The sequence below is a fragment of the Canis lupus genome, chromosome 7 (assembly GCF_003254725.2).
Source record: "Canis lupus dingo isolate Sandy chromosome 7, ASM325472v2, whole genome shotgun sequence".
NCBI classification, from domain to species: Eukaryota; Metazoa; Chordata; class Mammalia; order Carnivora; family Canidae; genus Canis; species Canis lupus.
In genome coordinates, this window is record NC_064249.1 from 42,859,933 (window position 1) to 42,882,820 (window position 22,888).

Here is a 22,888-nt window from a genome sequence, read left to right on the forward strand (position 1 = left end):
CTTCTGCCTCCTGTTCCCTGGGTCTGGGATAATGAACGGCAGAGGTATTTCTTTTTCCTCCTTTCCACCTTTTCATCCCCTGCAGCATGAAGTCTGCCATGCCTTCCCTGACCAGGTCTGGTGCTGGTCCCTTGGTGCTCAGGGAGTTGTCGGAGCAGGAGAGGGGTGAATCCGGTGCTGGCTATGGTGGTGCCAGGCTGTGTGGCACTTCCGGCCCTCCCACACAATCACCCCCTTGTCCCTCATTTGTACCCCACACAAAGGCTCCATTCTCTGGGGGCCTTGAGCTCATCTCTGCCTTCTTTCCTCTCTCCCAGCTTCTCTAGTACCTCCACAGAGAGGACAGCCCACTCCCGGGTAGGCGGTACTGGCAGCTCTCATGTACCCTGGGAGCTCTGGCAGCTCCCCTAGACCCCCTCAGTTGCTCTAGGTGCAGGCGGTGCTCTTCCAACTAGGGTCTCAGCCTGTGGACAGGACCAGGAAGACAGGCAAGGATGAAGGAGCTCACTGGGCAAGAAGGAGACGCTCAGAATTCTCCCTTTCCTGTAGAATGAAATTAACACAGGAAACAACTCCCAAAGAGCTGCAGAACCAATCACCAAAGGGAATTAGCCAACAAAACATGTGCCTTGGGGAAGGAGGGCAGGAGTGTCAATGGAAGTAATAACTTACATGAGGCTTTAGTGCAAATTCCTGGGGGTGGTGAACAGTGGATGGAGAGAGGAGTACTGGAAACTTCGAGCCACAGGACCGACCCTTCCGCATCCTGCAGTGAGCATGGTGGATGCTTTTCCAGCATCCTAAAAGAGCTGCATGGGAGGGAAGCGAGGGTTTAGGAGATGCACTCTGTCCTGCTGGGGACTGGGAGGTGTGTCCTTCAGAAGGGAAACCCTCCTGTCAGTCCAGGTTCTGATTGGACCTGACTCCCCAGAATCATCCTGTGCCTGTATCTGCAAGGAGCAACCGCCTTCCTGATATCCCAAGTGTTTGTAGGGCATAGTATGTCCAGCAGAGTGAACTGTCTGGAATGAGAGGATTTTAGTCCCTTACCTTCACAGAGCATACCATCTTGATGGTCTAGAGCACCCCTTGCCTCAGACAGTAATGATAATCACTCTCACTTCCAACTCCTGTACTTCTTACCTTTGGGCCTCCTTGTAGAGACCTACAGTCAGGTGGACAGGACTACAGAATCCTTTAGCCCCAGGAATATCTGGAAATTCCAAGAGTAAAGTACTCACTACAGCCTATGACATCTCTGTGCTATGGCCTAGGGAGCTAGATGAGGGAGGACAGGCCTATTCCTGGCTCGTTTTTCTTACCAGACTTGAGAGCCTATACAGGCTTGAGTTTGACAGTTCAATTAAATCTTGTCTCTGCAATTTACTAATTTTATTACATCAGCCAAATTACTTAACTCCTGCACCTCAGTGTTTCCTCATCTGCAAATTGAGATTGTTTACCAAGATTAACCCTACAATCCTTATCAAGTGCTAAGAACACTTCGTAAACACTGGCTTTGGAAAGAAAAGCCAACGAACAGGTGGTCTGTGAAGGGAAAGGTCAGGTCCGCTGGGCAGTGGAGGCCTCACGCCTGTCCTTGGAGTCTGATGGCCCCATATTCAAAGTCCCTTCCACAGTCTGCCTTTAAGGTATTTTCTGGGGCTTCCCTGGCACCTTGGTCAGGCTGGCATCTCCGGCCACCGCCTTTCCCCTGTCTGCCCTGGAGGGCCAGGTGGGGGGGGGTGCAGAACAGGACAGGAAGAGGGCGGCCGCTCCTGAAGGCAGGTCACCCGCCACATCCCCGCACACAGGGGCCTGTGGGTTTGTGTCAAATGACCGAGTCGCTGAGAACGTTAGGACGGGAAACCGCGTTCGGTGCCTGCAAGGAGGGCACCGATGGAAGCGGGATGTGCGACTCAGTGCAATTGTTGGAAAAGTCTGCTCGTGGCTGCCATCGCGCTGGCTCAGTGCTGCCCGCGTCCTCGGCGCCGACCTGCGCTCCTTGAACGTACTATCTTATCGTCACGATGACCCGGTGCGACGGGCGCTCCTCTCCATCCTTCCCGTTTGACAGATGGGGAAACTGAGGCACAGAGCGTCCAGGCGAGGGGACGTGCAGCGGAGCCGCAGGGACTCGGCCGGGGCGCCAGTCTCCCGCGCCAGGCCCTCGGCGTCTCGGAGCCTGCTCTGGGGTGTCAGCCGCACCCGGGCCGCGGGCTTGTACCGGGGGGCGGCGGACACCGCATCCACCGTTGGAGGCCCGGGCCCCCGAGCTCACCGCCCCGCCGCCCCGCCCGCGCCCCACGCACACCCGGAGGCCACGCCCCGCACGGACCGCGAGGCCCGGCGCCTGCCGCCGCGGCCTTCGTCGGGTTCCGGGGCTCGGTCGCGATGGGCCACCCCCCACGCAGAGCCCAGCGCTGCCCGCCGACCTCCATCTTTGGAGTCGGGAGGATGAGAGCGGGCCCTGGGGATCCCGGTGTGGGGTACGGGGTACGGCGGCTGCCTGGGGACCAAAACGTCTCCAAGGGAAAGTTGCAGCCTGAAGCGATTTTTTGACCCCCGACACTTAATGGGCTGCCGAAGACCCGGATGTGTCTGGGACTGGCCGAGGTACCCATTAACGCGCCCCCGCTAGACCATCCCCCTCCTCCGCGCACGATTGGGTGCTGCGGCCGCCAATCAGCGCTCCTCCAGCCACTCACTCTTCAAGGGTGGGGTGTAGTCCCGGCATCCCGCCTGCTATTAGCGAGGCCTGGAAGAAGAGGGCGGGGAGGCCGGCTGAGGTCGCCCAATGGGCGTCGTGGCGTGTAGGGAAGGTGGAGCCCAGGCGCTTGGCAGCTGCCCAATCAGCGTCCTTGTTTGTGTGGTGCCGCCGCCGGTGCAGCCGCCGCCGCCGCCGCCGCTGCCCCCCGTCTGTACCGCAGTGTCTGCTCCGCCCGCCCGCCCCGGTCCGGCCCGCCCCCCTCCCCCACCCCCGCCCCCGGTCCTGTCGGCGGGGTCCGGAACCCACTGTGCCGTCGCCTCCCTTTTTCGACGCCTCCGCCGCCGCCTGAGGAGGCGAGCTCGCCGGGAGTTACACCGCCACCGCCAGGTGAGGAGCTGTGGCCTAGGCCCGCCCGGCCTCCCGCCCGCCCGGGGGCGGCGAGCGGCGAGCACAGGAGGGAGCCGGGAGGCGGAGGCGGCGGTGGCGGCGGCGGCGGCGGTGGGGGAAGGGCAAGGTGGAGGGCGGGGGAGGGGAAGCGCCCGCGAGCCGACGCCCGCCCGCGCGCCCCCGCCTCGCGTCCCCCTCCCCCGCCCGGCCCCGCGCGCCCCCGCCCCGCGCTCCGCTCACCTCGTCCCCTCCCCCGCCCGCGCGCGCGCCCCGGCCTTTCCCTCCGGCCTCGCGCGCCCCCGCCTCGCGTCCCTCCGCTTCTTCTGCTTTTACTCCCTTTCCCCTCCCGCGCGCCCCGTTCCCCCGCCATCCCCGCTTCCACTCTCGGCCTCCTGCCCGCCCGCCCGGCGCCCCCGCGCTCCTCTCGAGCGCCCCCGCCCCCGGGGCTGCCCTCGGGGCTGTGGGGGCCGCTCCCCGCGCGCCGGCCAGGCTCCTCTTTCTTCGGGGGCAGCGCTTTCCTTCGGTGCCCGGGAGCCGGCGGCGCGGGACTTGGAGGACTTTGTGGCTCCACTCGCGGGGACGCCGAGGCGCTGGCCTCCCGCTGGGCCGCCCGCCGGCCGGGACGGCGCTCCCCCTTCGCCGACCCCCGGCGCGCAGGAGCGGGCCCGGGGGCGGGGGCTGTCGGTGGGGCTCCGGCGGCCCTCGGGACGGATTTCGGGCTTCCGATCCGCGGCGGTTCCGAGGGCTTTTGTGTGCGTGTCGGAGGTTCGGCAAGGAGGGAGCCGGCCTCCCGGCCGGGCTGCAGCGGGGCTCCGGGGTCAGGGCAGGTCTCTCGTCCGTGTCGACGACGAGCTGATGCTTCTGAGTTTTTGAAACGTTTTTATTTCAGAAAATTTAGTGTTTGGTAGACTGCGTGCGTGTGATTCAAAATGCAGGCTCCCCTCTCAACTTCTCCAGCCACCCAGCCTCACTCCCTGGTGCCTGGTTTCTGATTGTTTTCTGGCAGCAGCGTGCTGCCTCGGTGTTGGAGACTCACCTCGTGGGGTGTTCGGTGCTCACTTTTTTTGCTTTTTTCTTTGATACATTGACCTAAACTCTTCCTTGAAGTCTGACTCCCGTTTTCGGTGCCGGAGTGGTCAGCATTTGTGCCGGCGTGATGGGGAAGGAGGCTACTTCGGGAGCTTCTAACGGTGGTGCTATGGAAGGCCTCCGTGTATTTTAAAGGAAGGCCCACGTGTGTAGGAAATGGTGCTGCTTTTAGGTGACTGATACCGAGTCTGTATTTGAGGATGGGCTGGCTCAAGGATAGGCTTTCCTTGGGCTTTTTAAGCAGGGTGTATGAAGAGTGACTTAGTGGGAGTACTGATCTGGTCGTGCTGTCTTCCATTTTTAGAGGAATATAGTTTTTTAGTCTAGGGGCAGTGGTATAGCCATCATGGGCAGGCATGAAGCAGAGAAACAATCAGTGGGAATCAGAAGGCCAGACCTGTAGGCTGAGTGACCCAGTTTGAGAAAAGATGAGGCTTGTGGACCTTTGTTCTGCTTCTTCCTTGAGAACACTTTCGATAAAGTGAGAGGGATTTGTAGCCGACAGCAGCATCCATCTTTATGACACTGTGGTTTGCCTCCCCTGACTGTGATGTCTGTTAACTTCCTGTTTAGAGGCAGTCCGAAAAGGCTCTAAACAGAGGCTGCACTCAGATACGTGTCTAGGAACAGTACTGACCAGGTACCCTGATCAGCGGTTCAAGTCTAAGTTTTGGCAGTAACTTTTACTGTTGTGTTTAGCATAAGACCACAGGCGTGGGGAGAGAAGATGTGAAAGATTTTTTTGAACCTCATAGTCTTAAAGTATATTCAAAAGCCTGTGTGCTGTCCCTCTTTCTCTCCGTCTTTCTCCTTTTTTTTTTTCTTGGACAAATGTTTCCAATAATGCCCCCACCCCCACCCCTCACATACCACCTCCTCCTTCTTTTTTCTGTCTGGGCTTGGCCAGACCTTCAGGTTGGATTTTGGTTACAGAACAGCAGCGTAGGGGTGGGGGTGGGGGGGTGGGGGGAGGGTGTCAGTGTGTCATTAATAGTATCCTGATCATATGCTGGCACCTCTGGATTCATCCTAGCTTTAAGCAGTATGTTGTATGTAAACCAGGCCTCTTGCTTCAATTTACTGTTCCTTATCTTCCACACCTACTGAGCTGGAGGGACATAGGTGGGGAACATCAGTTGTGTGCTGTCCTAATTTCTAGACTCAAGTATAGTCCCTGTCAGTCAACCCATTGGGATAAGCATGTTCACAGGCAGACACTCTGCACTCAGAATACTTATGTTGTTTGGCTCATCGAGAAAAGCCAAACCAGCTTGGATTGATTAAAACAACTGCTAGAGAAACTGTAAGATTTTTTTTTTAAGATATTATTTATTTCTTCATGAGAGTCAGAGAGAGAGACACACACATAGGCAGAAGGAGAAGCAGACTCTGTGCAGGGAGCCCGATGTGGGACTCGATCCCGGGACCCTGGGATCACACCCTGGGCCAAAGGCAGGCGCTAAACTGCTGAGCCATCCTGGCGTCCCAGAAACTGTAAGATTTGAGCCTTAACTAGGTCCTTAACTAGGACCAAGGAATTATTTTCTCCAGACCTTTTACAGTACTGAAAAACTCTGAAGTAGTTTGGAGGGGAGGAGGGAAGAAAAGACACACCCAGATTGACTATAAATCTAGCCCTGGTGTAAAACTGTCCACTTCTTGCTCAGGAAAAATCTAACCTATCAGAGGATGCCACACAAAGTTGCAGTTCCCTTGCATTGGTTAAGCTTGAGAAAAGATACATAAGGAAGTTCAGTTTTTGTTGAAAAGGTGTGCCTTTTAGGGGGAAATCTTCTATTAGCTGTATTGTGTGGTTTAGCCTCAGTATCCCAGTGATATTTTCTATAGGTATTGGTTAGCGATTTTGGTGGCTTCAGAGTCCTTGAGTAGAGACAATCCTGTGTTTGTGTAATAATGATGAAAGCATTGAAGAATAGATCTGATTTGAAATGCTGCATCCTCATGTTCCATTTCTTACTCTCTTATGGATAAAATATTCCTATGTAGTTTTGAATTCATTCAGTAGGAAAGGAGTGACCCAGGGTCATTAAAAAGCTTAACTTGTCTACTTCTTAGATGGTATGTTCCTCAAAATCCTCTGATCTTTGTCATTGCCTTAAGTTGCCATTAACTGGCAAGAACCTATCAAGAGTTGTGAGTTATAGTACCAAAAGCAACAGATGAATAAGAACACATATTTTGTTGCTTTTGAGGTATGAAACTGGTCAAATCCAGACCTGACATAGTAATTGCAGAAACTTCTTTGACAATGCATAAGCTTAATTGTTATTAGTACTAACCAGTAAAGTATTAACAAAAATGACAATACTTTGACATTCCTGAGCCATTCTCTTCTTGCATTTCACATTTGAATGGTATACATTTTTAAAATAATTCAGGTTACCATTACTTGAAACCTGAAAGTCTTGCTTTAAACCACCTGATCATAGCTTTCTTGATCTTGTTTCATTTTGGGGGAAGGTGTTTTTTTTTTTTTTTTTTTTTAAGATTTTATTTATTTATTCATGAGAGAGAGAGAGAGGCAGAGACACAGGCAGAGGGAAAAGGAGGCTCCATGCAGGAAGCCCGAAATGGGACTTGATCCGGGGTCTCCAGGATCACATCCTGGGCTGAAGGTGGCGCTAAACCGCTGAGCCACCTGGGGTGCCCAAGGCTCCTCATTTTTATATCCCCATTTCTCTCAGTACAAATCTATTCTGACAGTGACCTGTAAGGTCTTTAATGATCTGCAGTTCTCCTCCCCTTCTCTGTTGATCTGTTACCTTCCTCTTGCTCACTCCATCCCAGCCACCTTGACTTATTACTTAAATACATCAGTCACACTATCTTAGGACCTTTGCATTAGCTATTCCCTCTAGTGGAAAATAGCTAGTTTTTCCTACAGAGATGATACAAATGACTAATTTCCTCACCTTCAAGTCTTTGCTTATATATGTCACCTTTTCAGTGAGATCTCTTAAAATTGTACCTTCAATTCCCCCCATCTCTCACTCCTGATTTTTTCCATGCTCTATTTTCTTTTTTTTCCCAGTGCTTATTACTTTATAACATTTGTTATATTTCTTGTCTTTTTAAAAACTTTAGTGAACAGATAGCGCATTAGTTTCAGAGGTAGAGTTAAATAATTCATCAGTTGTGTATAACACCCAGTGCTCATGACATCACCTGCCCTCCTTAATTGCCTGTCACCTAGTTTACCCCCTCCCCCCATCCTCCTCCCCTCCAGCGACCCTCAGTTTGTTTCAAAGATTTAAGAATTTTTTAAAGATTTTATTTATTTATTCATGAGAGACACACAGAGAGAGGCAGAGACAGGAGGAGCAGGCTCCATGCAGGAAGCCCAATGCGGGACTCCATCCCAGGACTCCAGGATCACGCCCGGCTCCGAAGGCAGATGCTCAATCAACCCCTGGGTCACTCAGGCATCCCGAGTTAAGAATTTCTTTTGGTTTGTCTTCCTCTGATTACTTCCCATTCCATTTTCCTTCCCTTCCCATATGATCCTCTGCCCTGTTTCTTATATTCCACATATGAGTGAAGCCATATAATTGTCTTTATCTGGTTCACTTTTATTGCCTTTTTTAAAAAGTTTATTTAAGTAATCTCTACACCCAACATGGGGCTCGAACTCACCACTCTGAGACCAAGAGTTGCATGCTTCTCCAACTGGGCCAGCCAGGCAACCCCTCCCCCGCTTTTTTTTTTTTTTTTTTTTTTTTTTTAACATTTATTGCATATTGCTTCCCCTCCTATGATACAAGGTCCATAAAAGCATGGATTTATTTTGGTGTTTTAACACCTAATATGGTGCTTGGTACCTAGTTAATAAATATTTGTTGATCAAATAAGAATAATAACGGTTTATGAAATGTGATTAGCATAGTATGGGATTTTAAAGTGTGAACTTTGAAGCGTCATACAAATAATGTTGATAAAATTATTGCCTTCCCATTGAAATGGTAAATAATACTTGATTATTCAGAAAAATCTTCTGTGTACTCAACATCGATTATCACATCTCTCCTGAACTCCCAAGTTCTTGCTTCTGGTTTTCTTTTTTTAAATTTTTTTTTTTTTTTTAATTTTTATTTATTTGTGATAGTCACAGAGAGAGAGAGAATGAGGCAGAGACACAGGCAGAGGAGAAGCAGGCTCCATGCACCGGGAGCCTGACGTGGGATCCGATCCCGGGTCTCCAGGATCGCGCCCTGGGCCAAAGGCAGGCGCCAGACCGCTGCGCCACCCAGGGATCCCCTGCTTCTGGTTTTCTACCGTGTGCTGAACATAGCCACCTGTGTTCCATTGGTACCTCACACTTAGCATTTTCATCATCAGCTTCCCTTCTCTGATTCATGGAGTCACCTAACCCAGAGGTGGGAGCATCGTCGTCCGTTCTCTCTTATCCATTACTTTCTTTTTTCCTTTTTTTTTTTTTAAAGATTTTATTTATTCATGAGACACACACAGAGAGAGGCAGGCTCCCTGCAAGGAGCCCATGCAGGACTCATCCCAGGATTGTCATCACAACCTGAGACGAAGGCAGATGCTTAACCACTGAGCCACCCAGGTGTCCCTCTTATCCATTACTTTCTAAATATTTCTGAACCACTACCTCTTTCTCTGTCTCCATTGCTGGTCTCCTGCTTCAGGCCTGCAACTCTTATTTGGGAGATTGCCAGGATATCTTATAGTTCTCTTTGTTTTTAATTTTGTTGCCTTTTAAACTCTCAATCTTATTGTCTTCAAAATGGTCTGACATAGAGATCTGATTATTCTCTTGGTCTTTCTCAAAAGTATTCAATAATTTCCAGTTGTGTAAAGATAAATTTTAAACTTTGCGTTGTGTTCAAGCCCTGTAATTTTGGCCTTTGCCTTTCTATCCAGCCTTACATTTCTCCCTTATAGCTTATACATGAGCAGATAAAGTTCTAGTTCCTAGATCAGTTTCCATGTCTCCTTTCAAATATTACTTTCTGGGAAACCTTCCCCTGACTTTCCCAGAGAGACTTAACATTTGCTTTCTTCTTTGATCTCACTCTATAAATGCTATTTGTCTCCCCCCCTCCCCCCATGGTCTGTAAACATCCTGAAAAATACATTTTTTTATTGTTGTGTCTCCAGTGCCTAGGATGGTACTCATCATTTGAAAGATAGTAAAGATAGGAATATGAGAAAATATTGCATACATTTAGAAGGCACCTCTTTTGTTATGTTCTGGGGGCAGAAGAACAAAGTTGGAGTCCTTATACTGCCATTTATTGTCTGTGTGACCTTGGTTTAGTCCTTTGAAGTCTTCAAGCCATAGTTCCCTCACCTTAGAAATGGGTATCAACAGCTGCTTTATCTCTTTGGTTAGGTTTAGGTTCCTGTGTCAGTCAAATGAGATTATACATAAAGGTGCTTTATAAACTGTAAGGAACTGTACAATCATTAATTATTATGTGCTGACACAAGCTGAGCTTTCCTCACAACTCCTTTTTTCTTTTTCATATTGAAATGAAGCTTATTTTTTAAATAATTGAAACCATAAATAATACTCTTCTGCAACATGTATTCTGTTCATAGCCATTTTCATCAGTATGTGTGTTGTACCCCTGAATATCACCTTAAATGGGGAGGATTTAAAGGCTATCCCAGTATCTCAGTGGATAAAAAAGGTTGCAAAATCCTGGGAAGTTACTCTTCTCGAGTAATGTCTCAGTCATGAGTTCTGTAATTTTTTTCTCAGGTTTTTTTCCTCAGATTTTATTTATTTGAGAGAGAGCAGGTGGGGAGAGGAGCAGAGGGAGAAGGAGAAGCAGGCTCCCCGATGGTCAAGGAGCCCTATATGTGGTTCAATCTCAGAACGCTGAAACCATGAACTGAGCCAAGGGCAGATACTCAACCCACTGATCCAGGTACCCCTCTCAATATTTTTGGATTGCATTTTTGCAACTTTCAGAACTTAAAATGAATTTTTATTTTTTGGTTTTAAAGATTTATTTATTTATTTGAGAGGAGAGAGTGTTTGCATACGTGCATGTGCACAAGCAGGAGGGCCAGAGGGAGAGAGAAATTCGAGCACTCTGTACTGAGCACAGAGCCCAATGTAGGGCTTGATCTCACGACCCTGAGATCATGACTTATGATCACCACCTGAGCCGAAACCAGCAGTTGGATGCTTAACTGACTGCACTGACCAGGCACCTCTCAAAAGGAATTTTTTTTTAAAGATTTTATTTATTTATTTGTGAGAGACCCAGAGAGAGAGAGACAGAAACATAGGCAGAGGGAGAAGCAGGCTCCATGCAGGAAGCCTGATACGGAACTCGATCCCCGAGACCCTGGGATCATGCCCTGAGCAAAGGCAGACACTCAACCGCTGAGCCACCCAGGCATCCCTCAAAAGGACTTTTTTTTAATTTAAACTAATTTTTCAAGGACTTTCTTTGAGTAAGGCTTTGTACTACTTTGATTCTTATGGTAACTGTACAGATGAGAAAGCCTAATTCCCAGAGACATTGTCATTTTGCTAGAATCTAGTATTTGAACAACTCTGCTTGATCTCAAAGGTTGTGATCTTAACATCCTCCTAACTTTCCTCATAGAGTTTTGTTTTGCCCTAAAAAAAAAAACAAAAACAAAAAATAGAATAGTAATAATAGGTCTTATGTGAAAAATTATGTGTTTTTTTTTTTTTTTTTTTTAAGTTATGTGGTCAAATAGTGTTTTGAAAAATAAAATTCTGGGATAAATTATGTTAAGGCACATTTATTTATGGCATGACTTCTCATAGCCTTGCATGTTTAACTATACATTGTACGTTGGGAGAGGTAAAAGAATGGCTAAAGTATGCAGAGGTCCTCAAAATTATTTGACTGTGAAAGAGCTTCTTAAAGTATTGGTGATCTCCGTGCTCTGAGAATACTGCACTTTGTTATTCTGCTTTCCTCTTTGAGTTAAAAGTTTTTTAAGGGTTGTTACTGTGGAATGAGGGAATTGATTGCTTTTGTGTGCTAGTTTTCCAAAGAACTAGAATGGTGGCATTAATAAGCTAGATATGTTTTGGAAACTTCACTGGTATGATGGCTGCCATTTTCCCTCCATGAATCTTCCAAGGCAAATGGCACAGCTCATGCAACTTGGCTCCTACTTTCAATGAATTCCCAAGAGGATAACTGAGCTGCTGTCCCCTCCATCTTTAATGTGCTAGAAGCTGGAGAGTGCAACTTTGTAAGTGAATAGAAACCTTTGAGCCTAGAGCAAGAAGCTCTTCCTTTCTTTGAAGATGTTAGCATAGTACTACAGAATCTGTAAAGCCCACCATCGGACTGTGAGGCACACAGAAGGACTTTTGGTTTTCGGTCTTTTTAAGATGATATGTTGATCTTGAAATTAAAAATAAAATAGGGCAGCCCCGGTGGCGCAGTGGTTTAGCGCCGCCTGCAGCCCAGGGCGTGGTCCTGGAGACCCTGGATCGAGTCCCACGTCAGGCTCCCTGCATGGAGCCTGCTTCTCCCTCTGCCTGTGTCTCTGCCTCTCTCTCTCTGTCTGTCTCTATGAATAAATAAATAAAATCTTTAAAAAATAAATAAAAATAAAACAAAAGTTGGAGAAATTTGTCCTTATATCTTTTAAAAGTATAAAGGTTACCTGAATGGTATTCATCCCTGAATTTGAAACTTTGATCTCAGAGTTTGAGCTACCTGTGAAAATATTGAAAATGTGGGGTGACTGGGTGGCTGAGTCTGTTTTATTATTATTATTATTATTAAAGATTTTATTTATTCACGAGAGACAGAGAGAGAGACAGAGAGAGAGAGAGGGAGGCAGAGACACAGGCAGAGGGAGAAGCAGGCTCCATGCAGGGAGCCCGACACGGGCCTTGATCCTGGGTCCCCAGGATCAGGCCCTGGGCTGAAGGCGGCACTAAACCACTAAGCCACCTGGGCTTCCCCTCAGTCTGTTAAGCATCTTAAGCTCTGGTCAGGATCCTGGGGTCCTGGGATTGAGCCCCACATCATCGGGCTCCCTACTCAGTGGGGAGTGTGCTTCTCCCTCTCCCCCTGCCTGCCACTATCCTGTTTGTACTCATAAAAACGGAGGTGGGAGAAAGTATTGAAAATGTTTCCTGAATAGGATAACATTTTTTGGAGAGAGGGGCAGTTTTCTAATCATCCTTTAACATTTATTTGGCTAGATTGATGTATTGTTATTAAAAAGATTGAAGTAATTGATCTTGTATATTCCTACTGCCCTGGACAGGTTGTCTACAAAGACCCTATATTAGCTTCTATGAAAATTTGATGTGAGTAGCTTGCCACTCTTGCCATATACTAGATAATAAGTGTCCATGCATAAATTAGTAGTTACTCTGATGCCATTCTTTTCTTATTTTATAATCCAGGTAGTAAAGAATGCTCAGTTTCTCAGCTGAATGCATTATAAATTTGAAAGTTTGGGTTTTTTGGAGTATTTTAAATCCAGGTATTTTGTGCCAAATGAGTGGAAACTAGAATATTGGTGTCTTATTGCATTAAGATTTAATATTAAATTTTCATTAGCCTTCATTTTTAACTCTTTACCTTCTGCTTGGAGAGCTATTTTCCATCTAAATTGTATAATGCATTGATATTGAACTGAAAGGTTTCAAGGAATATGGGTGACTGGAAAAAGTTTTTTTATTAAAATTGTGTTTTGCAGTGATAGAAACGTCTTAAAAATAACAAGTGCATCTTTGAAAAACCATGAGGATTCAAGAGAATAAAATCTTTCTAGCCTAAGTAAGGGTATCAAATTTCTTTCATCTAGTTATTTACTACAGATCTTATTTAGGTACCATTTGTTTTGAGCTGGGTTTCCTTTTTTTTTTTTTTTTTTTAAGATTTTATTTATTAGAGTGCAAGCATGCCAGAGAAGAGGGAGGGGCAGAGGGAGAGGGAGAAGCAGACTCCCTACTGAGAAGGGAGCCCAAGACCTGAGCAGAAGGCAGATTCTTAACTGGCTGAGCCACCCAGGCACTCCTGGTTAGGAGCCAGTTTGATTGTTGTATGACTGTTGCGTATCAAGGCCTTGATATCTATCTGGTATTAAATTTTAAGTTCCGAATTTTGTCAAATAAGGAGTAGTGGATGTCACAGAAGAGTATAACCAAGGTTAGAACCTGGACAGTCTTCATTCCAAATTAAACCTTGTATTGGCTGGGTCAATACCTGATAATATTCATAGGAGAGAGTAAATTATAATATGGTAAATAAAATTCCATCAAAAATAATTTTTTTAAAAGATTTTATTTATTTATTCATGAGAGAGGCAGAGATATAGGTGAGGGAGGAGCAGGCTCCATGCAGGGAGCCTGATATGGGACTTGATCCGGGACTCCGGGATCATGCTCTGAGCCAAAGGCAGATGCTCAACTGCTGAGCCACTCAGGCATCCCTCAAAAATAAAATTTTAAATCTTCTGTAGTTATGTGATTTTCTGTATATGGTTGAGTTGAGGGTGTGGAAAAAACTGTATAAGGAGTACTGTTATAGCTCAAAGCATTATTATAGAAGGACAGTGAGATTTTTTACTTTTTTTTTTTTTTTAAAGATTTTATTTATTTATTCATGAGAATACACAGAAAGAGAGAGAGGCAGAGACACAGGCAGAGAGAGGGAGAAGCAGGCTCCATGCAGGGAGCCCGAAGTGGGACTGGATCCCGGGTCTCCAGGATCATGCCCTGGGCCGAAGGCGGCACTAAACTGCTGAGCCCCCCGGGCTGCCCTTTTGTTTGATTTTCAGTCATGTTGTATAGCTTTATAAATTTTTTTTTAAAGATTTTATTTATTGACTCATGAGAGACACAGAGAGAGGGGCACAGACACAGGCAGAGGGAGAAGCAGGCTCCACACAGGGAGCCCAATGTGGGACTTGATCCTGGTCTCCAGGATCACGTCCTGGGGGCGCTAAACCCCTGAGCCACCCGGGCTGCCCTAGCTTTATAAATTAACTAAAGAATCCTTTGGAAGTTGTCGTTTTAGTTTTGTTGTTACTGGGACTGCTTAGCACACCTCAGTGTGCTGCCTAGACTGTGCTATGTTAGCTTTTGGTTGCTAGTCTGAAAAGCTTTGGTGTAGTTCCCACTCTCCCCCCCTCCCAAGCCCCCCACCTCTGAACCAACCATTCTCAGTGTGATACATAAATTGGATTCTATTGTCTGGATATGAGAGAATAGTCTAGTATTGCTACTATTCTTGGTGGATATTTTTCACTTAATTACTTGAAAGTTTTCCTTCCTTGGTTAAACTAGAATATCTTTTGGTCACCGTAATGACTAAAAGTATAGGTCTGTAGTCAAAGTCCTGGTTCAAATTTATGCTCAACCACTTAACTTGTAAGACCTATTACTTAACTTTTCTGTGCCTTGCAGAGAGTAATTATTCAGTAAATGTTAGACATCCTTTTAAAAGATAATGGTAAATTTAGCACATAGTTTGTGGTCAGATATACATAAACTTACCATTTTAACCATTTTAAGTATACAGTTCAGTGGCATTACTGTATACATTGTAATGTATACTATATCCATACTGTATATAAATGTGTACATTTCTCATTGTTGTGCAACTATCACCACTACTCATCTCCAGAACTTTTTCATCTTCCCAAACTGAAACTCTCTCTCTCTCTATATATATATACCTGTTAAAAAATAGGGACACCTTGGTGGCTCAGTCAGGTGTCTGATTCTTTTTTTTTAGATTTTTTAGATTTTTTTAGATTTTATTTATTTATTTATTCATGAGAGACAGAGAGAGGCAGAGATACAGGCAGAGGGAGAAGCAGGCTCCATGCAGGGAGCCTGACGTGGGATTTGATCCTGGGTCTCCAGGACCACGCCTTAGGCTGAAGGCAGCGCTATAAACCGCTGAGCCACCCGGGCTGCCCTAGGTGTCTGATCTTGATTTTGGTTCCAGTCTTGAACTCAGGGTGTCGAATTCAAACCCCACATTGACTTCCACGCTGGGTGTGGAGCCTACTTCAAACAAACCAATTCTGCTATCCCACCCCACCCCACCCTCATCCCCTTGCCACCATTCTACTTTTTGTCTATATGGTTGACTACTTTAGGTACCTCATATAAGTGAAATCATACAATATTTGTCCTTTTATGTCTGGCTCATTTCATTTAGCATAAAGTTTTCAAGATTCATCCATATTTTGTAGTGTGTTATAATTTCCTTGCTTGGGCTCCTGGGTGGCTCAGTCGGTTTGAGCATCTGCCTATGGCTCAGGTCATGATCCTGGAGTCCTGGGATGAAGCCCTTGCTCAAGGGGGGGAGTCTGCTTCTCTCCTCTGCCCCTCACCCTACTTGTCCTTTCCTTCTCTCTCAAATAAATAAAATAAAATAAAACAAGTTTTAAGTTATTTACTTAAAAATTTAAAAAAAATATTTATTCATGAGAGACAGAGAGAGAGGCAGAGACCTAGGCAGAGGGAGAAGCAGGCTCCCCTAGGACTTGATCCCAGGAGTCCGGGATCACCACCTGAGCCAAAGGCAGGCGCTCAACCACTGAGCCACCCAGGTGCCCCATTTATTTATTTTTTAAAGTAATCTCTACACTCAACGTGGAACTCGGTGATCAAGAGTCAAGATCAACTCCAAGATCAAGAGTCACAAGCTCTTCTGAGTAGGCCACCCAGAATTTCATTTAAGGCTGAATAATATCCCATTTTATGTATATACCACATTTTATCTTTTTTCTTTTTTTTTAACCACATTTTTCTTTTATTCTGCCGATGGATACCTTAGGCTGTTCCTACTTTTTGGGTGTTGTGTATAATGCTGCTACGAACATTAGTGTACATATATCTGTTTAAGTCTTTGCTTTCATTTCTTTTGGGTATATACCCAGAGTTGGAATTGCTGGATCACCTGACAATTCTGTGTTTCATTTTTCAAGGAACCACCACCATACTGGTTTCTACAGTGACTGTACCATTTACATTCCTACCAGCAATACACAAGGAGTCCAGCTTCTGTATATCCTTACCAGTACTTTATTTTCTCTTTGTTTTTATAAAAGCCATCCAAATTGGTGTGAAGTGGTACCTCATGATGATTTTGATTATATTTCTCTAATGATGAGTGAGGTTGAACATTTTTTCATGTGTTTATTGGTCATTTGTATATCTTTTTTAGAAAAATATATTCAAGTCCATGCCCAATTTCTTTGTACATTTAATTTTAAGTAATCTCTACACCCAACATGGGGCTCAAACTCATGACCCCAAGATCAAGAATCTCACTCTCTTCTGACTGAGCCAGCTGGGAGCCTCCCTCCATCCTTTTTTTTTTTTTTTTCTCCATCCATTTTTTAATCGGTATGTTTTTTTTTGTTGTTGAGTGGCAGGAGTTCATATATGTTCTGGATATTTATTGATTCTTTATCAGATGTATAATTTGTAAATATTTTCTCCCATTTTGTGGGTTGCCTTTTTTACTTTGTTGATAGTGTTCATTGATGCACAGAAGTTTTCATTTATTTTAAGATTTTATTTATTTGAAAGAGACCACAAGACAGAGCGAGTGAGTACAAGGGGGGGCAAGGGCAGAGGGAGAGGAAGAAGCAGACTCCCTGCTGAGCAGGGAGCCTGATGTGAGGCTCCATCCCAGGACTCTGAGATCATGACCTGAGCTGAAGGCAGATGCTTTACGGACTGAGCCACCTTGGCACCCTGCACAGAAGTTCTTATTTTTATTTTTTAAGATTTTATTTACTTCTTCATGAGAGACACACAGAGACGCAGAGGGAGAAGCAGGCTCCATGCAAAGAGCCAGACATGGGACTCAATCCCGGGTCTCCAAGATCATGCCCTGGGCCGAAGGCAAGTGTTAAACCGCTGAGCCACCCAGGCTGCCCAGAAGTTTTTAATTTTAATAAGATCCAGTTTATTATTTCTTTTGTTGCCTGTATTTTTGGTATCATATTCAAGGAATTATTGGGGCACCTGGCTGGCTCAGTTAGTAGAGTAGAGCATGGGACTCTTGATCTTGGGATTTTAAGTTTCAGCCCCATGTTGGGGTAGAGATTACTTAAAAGCAAAATCTTTTAGGGGCACCTGGGTGGTTCACTTAGTTAAGCATCTGACTTTGGCTCAGGTCATGATCCCAGAGTCCTGGGATCAAGCTGGCATGGGTTCGCTGCTCAGTAGGGAGTCTGCTTCTCCCTTTCCCTCTGCTCCTCTCCCCACTCATGTTCATTTTCTCTCTCTCTCTCTGAAATAAACAAATAAGATGTTTTAAAAATATATATAGGGGAGCCTGGGTGGTATAGTCGGTTGTGTGGCTTACTCTTGGTTTCAGCTCAGGGTCATGGGGTCAAGCCCTGTAACTGGCTCTGCACTCCACAGGCAGTCTGCATGAGATCTCTCTCTCCCTCTGCCCCTCCCCCTGCTCTCGCTTGCATGTGTGCATTCTCTTTCACTCTAAAAATAGATAAAATCTTTAAAAAGAATAAAATAAAATCTTTAAAAAGAAGAAGAAAAAAAAATAAAAATAAAAAGAAGAAGAAATTGTTGCCAAGTCCAAAGTCATAAAGCTTTACCCCCATGTTATTTTCTAAGTGTTTTATTGTTTTAGTTCTTGTATTTAGGTCTCTGATCCATTTTTTAAAAATATTTTATTTATTTATTTGATAGAGAGAACACAAGCAGAGGGAGTGGCAGAGGGAGAGGGAGAAGCAGACTCCCCACTGAGCAGGAAACCTGATGTGGGATTCCATCCCAGGACCCCAGGATCACGACAGGAGCTGAAGGCAGTGCCCCAGATCTTTGATCATTTTGAGTTAATTTTTGTATATGCCGTAAGGGTCCCACATCATTCTTTTGCATGTGGATATCCTATTTTTCCAGTAGGTTTTGTGTTTTTTTGTTTTTTTTTTTTAATTTATTTTTATTTTATGATAGTCACAGAGAGAGAGAGAGAGGCAGAGACACAGGCAGAGGGAGAAGCAGGCTCCATGCACCGGAAGCCCGATGTGGGATTCGATCCCGGGTGTCTCCAGGATTGCGCCCTGGGCCAAAGGCAGGCGCCAAACCGCTGCGCCACCCAGGGATCCCTCCAGTAGGTTTTGAAGTAAGGAAGTATGATTCCTCTATCTGTTCTTTTTCCAGACTGTTTTGGCCATTTGGGATCCCTATGAATTTTAGGCTAGGTTTTTTCTGTTCACATGCTTTTTTTTTATATTGGACCAAACAATATAAAACTAAACTGAATGGGACTGTGTTATTACAATATGGCAGCTGATTCCTGTCAGTGAGTTTTTAATTGACTTTTAACTCCTTGGATCACAATATTTTTCTTTATGGTATTAGTAACTATAGAAATGATCTCTGGAAAAAAAAAAAAAAAGAAATGATCTCTGAAAGCATAGTCTTTTATGGTATTAGAAGCCAGGTTCCTCCAAATACCTTTGCTCTTATAGTGAATTATTTTGTTATGGTTGGAACAGTATGTTTATTTTTTATTTTTTAAGAGATTTTATTTGTTTGATAGAGCCTGCTCATGAGCAGTGGGGAGGGAGAAGCAAGCTCCCCACTGAACAGGGAGGCCAGTGTGGGGCCCGATCCCAGGATCCTGAGATCATGACTTAAGCCAAAGAGAGACACTTAACCAACTGAGCCACCCAGCCTCTCCGGAAATGGTTTGTTTATTTTTAAAAGTTTAGTTCAAGGAGGTCCCTGGGTGGCTCAGCAGTTTAGCTCTGTGTGCAGTCCTGGGATCAAGTCCCACATCAGGCTCCCTGCATGGAGCCTGCTTCTCCCTCTGTCTGTGTCTCTGCCTCTCTCTCTCTGCGTCTCTCTCATGAATAAATAAATAAAATCTTAAAAAAATAAAAAGTTTAGTTCAAAAAATTTTTTTAAATATTTATTTATTTATTTATTCATTCATTTATTCATTCAGAGAGAGAGAGAGATCCTGTGACCCACAGGAGCATAACCTGAGCAGAAACCCAAGAGTGTTCGATGCTCAACCAACTGAGCCACTCATACACACCTCTTTAAATGAAAATGTTAAGGGTGGAATGTTTTCATGGATATGAGAACTTGATTGGGAAAGAATATAGGCTTATGGCTGTGTACCTTTCCTATTGCCTATAAGTCTTGTTCTTTTTTTTTTTTTTTTTAAGTTTTTATTTATTTATTCATGAGAGACAGAGAGAGAGGCAGAGACACAGGCAGAGGGAGAAGCAGGCTCCATGCAGGGAGCCTGACGTGGGACTCCATCCCAGGTCTCCAGGATCAGGCCCTGGGCTGAAGGCGGCGCTAAACCGCTGAGCCACCCGGGCTGCTCCAAGTCTTGTTCTTTAATGATTTTTTTTTTTTCTTCTTTAATGATTTTTATTGCTATTATTGTCTTAGCATTGAATATACATAATTTGCATACTACTAGATTATTAAAAATTTAGGAGGAGCACCTGGCTGGCTCAGTTGGTAGAGCATGAAACTCTTGATCTCAGGGCTGTGCGTTTGAGCCCTGCGTTGAGTGTAGAGATTACTTAAAAAGAAAATCTTTTAAGGAACCCAACAACTTAATTTAGGAATGTTGACTACCTAGTTCATGAAATCAGATTATGTCAGAAAATCCAAGGCTCTGATCATTGATATGGGGTTGTTTTTCCAGTCCATGGCGTATAGACCCCATGTGTCTTTCTCTATCCTAGATTGATTCAGCCTAAGAAAATGACAGTTAATCACTCTGATAAAGAGAAACCTTGGGAAGAAAGAGGAGGGAAAACTTGGTTTTCTTCTCTTGTTCTGTCTGTCAGAGCTTTGTAACCACTTAAATCCGCTGATTGTGGGGAACTGAAAAGCCCTGACCATTCATGTATTCACAGAATGTTTGCTATGCACCTGCTATGGAAAAGACATATACATAGGTGTTGTAGAATATATATAGATTGATGACACAACCTCAGTCTTCTAGAAGATATATAGCCCAGAAGAGAAGACATGTATTAAAATAACTACAGTACTTGATAGTGTGTGTTTATAAATTAAGTAACCAGCATTTAAAGTCCCTTTGAAGTAAGAACAGTACTTTTATTCAGCCCGTTTTACAACTTAGGTCTAACTGTGAGACAGGCATACCAAATCCTGAAAATTCTACTTCCAGATTCTCTCAATTTCTGTCTATCCCTGTTGCTTTAGTTTTAGCTGTTGTGCTTGCTTGCCCCATATTCATTTAATACCTTGGATTTTTTTTTTTTGGATATGTTTTTAATGATAACTAACAAACACTACACACTAATTAACTTTAATCCTCATGGTACTCTTTTTCTTTTTTTTAAAGATTTTATTTATTTATTCATGAGAGACACAGAGAGAGGCAGAGACACAGAGGGAGAAGCAGGCTCCATGCAGGGAGCCTGACATGGGACTCGATCCTGGGTCTCCAGGATCACACCCTGGGCTAAACGCGGCACTAAACCACTGAGCCACCGGGGCTGCCCCTCCTCGTGGTACTCTAAAGGCAGATGCTGTTACTCTCTTTTACAAATGAAAAAATGAAGTGTGGAGAAGTTTGGTGATTTGCCTAAGGCCACATAGATCTAAGCACAAGAGCTGGTATGTGGAATCAGAAAGTCTGACTCTTAGGCTCAAACTCCTGAGCTTTGTGCTGTACTCTTATCTGTGGGTAGGTGCACACATACATACATGTTACACACATGTATGTCATTGTTCGGTGTCTAATATTTCATTGTAGGATGTAGGATTGTAGGATGTTCCCTCTGAGGAACATCTAAGATGTTTCCAATTTGTGTGTGTGTGTGTGTGTATGTATATGTTCTGTCATAACCAAGGTTCCAGTGAAACATCTTACATATATCTTTATATTGTAGTTTATCTGTAAGTAAAATTCCTAGAAATGCAATTACTGAATCAGAGTGTATGCACATTTAAATTTTTGTTAGATATTACATTTTTCTCCAACGTTTGTACCAGTTTATATTCATACCAACAGGCTATGAGAGTTTCTAAAACAACCCAATTTAAATTTGACGGAAGTAGTGTGGTTGGACAGTGACACTGATAACTGTCTTCAAGTACTTTTGGGAACACTTATGTACCTTATTAGCATTTCTTTTGATGAAAGCAAATAAATGTCTTTGGATTTTGATTATTGGCCGTGTAACTGTAGCCATTTGTTGGAAAGAGGACTAGAGGGATCCCTGGGTGGCTCAGCGGTTTAGCACCTGCCTTTGGCCCAGGGTGTGATCCTGGAGACCTGGGATCGAGTCCCACGTCGGGCTCCCGGTGCATGGAGCCTGCTTCTCCCTCTGCCTGTGTCTCTGCTTCTCTCTCTCTCTCTCTATGACTATCATAAATAAATAAATAAATAAATTTTTTTAAATGCATGCTATTTAAAAAAAAAGGAAAGAGGACTAGGCATTTTAAAAGAAAGATGTTCGGGATCCCTGGGTGGCGCAGCGGTTTGGCGCCTGCCTTTGGCCCAGGGCGCGATCCTGGAGACCCAGGATCGAATCCCACATCGGGCTTCCGGTGCATGGAGCCTGCTTCTCCCTCTGCCTGTGTCTCTGCCTCTCTCTTTCTCTCTCTGTGACTATCATAAATAAATAAACATTTAAAAAAAATTAAAAAAAAATAAAAGAAAGATGTTCATGTTTGAAATGTCCCTCAAAACCTCTCAGTTACAGGGATCCCTGGGTGGCGCAGCGGTTTAGCGCCTGCCTTTGGCCCAGGGCGCGATCCTGGAGACCCGGGATCGAATCCCACGTCGGGTTCCCGGTGCATGGAGCCTGCTTCTCCCTCTGCCTGTGTCTCTGCCTCTCTCTCTCTCTCACTGTGTGCCTATCATAAATAAAATTAAAAAAAAAAAAAAAAAAAACCTCTCAGTTACCAATCTAAATGTAAAAATTTTGATAAATTGGCTTCTTGCCACCACAGTCTTTTAAAATCAGAACAACTATAGGAGTAAAAAGCATGCACATTTCTCAATTGGCTGCTCACATGGCAACTCCTTACTGGAGTTCTTGTTGAACCCCCAACAGGAGAGGCAGAGAGCCAAACACTACTGTCAGCAGGGTCATACTGTTTCCAGGAGACCGGGATGTTCAGATGTAAGACCAATGCCTTCTACAGCTTAGATTTCCTTTCTGACTAGTTTTCCTGCCCAGTGGGTCACTTGTCTTCCTCATTCTGTTTCTGTGCTTTTAGAGTGAAGGTGGTTTGTTTTATTTAATAGATTTAAATTTTGTTTAGTGAACTTAGAACTTACTAGTAGTAGGCCTTAATAGGGTCAGAGTAGAGGGGTTACCTTTGGTGGTACCTTAGTCCCACTTTCTGAGCCTATTGTCAAGAGTAAAATGAAACAAACTTAGTTTTCATAAACATTCTTAAGGAGTGACAGGAAATTTGAGTAATTCAAGGGCATGAGGTATGTTTGAAGGTACCATCTCTTTTGAGATTAAAAGACCATTGAAGATTTTCATTAATTTATTGTCGGTGATGGTGTTCTTCTGCTTAATTCCTATTGAAGAAATCTTTTTTTTTTTTTTAATTTTTTTTTTTTAAGTCTTATTTTTAAATCCTTCAGAAGAGCTTGTCTTCTGGGACTGCTGACATCAGTTCTGTCTTTGTCTCTTTCTCACTCTGTTGTTGTTTTAAAGATTTTATTTTTAAGTAATCTGTAC

General features: G+C 44.7%; 1 protein-coding gene across 3 annotated transcripts in view; it reads left to right on the plus strand.

Moving 5' to 3' along the window:
- Positions 1–2,490: 2,490 nt before the first annotated feature.
- The window catches only part of GATAD2B (GATA zinc finger domain containing 2B), a 96,542-nt gene continuing 76,144 nt past the window's right edge, over positions 2,491–22,888 (plus strand). For 2 of the 3 annotated variants that reach the window (XM_025428892.3, XM_025428893.3), the window contains exon 1: positions 2,491–2,616. In XM_025428892.3, the coding sequence (XP_025284677.2) occupies positions 2,576–2,616 (41 nt within the window). In that variant the 5' untranslated portion in view covers positions 2,491–2,575. Of the gene's footprint in view, positions 2,617–2,949; positions 3,098–22,888 lie in introns of those variants that run through there. The other variant, XM_025428894.3, reaches the window with a different exon arrangement.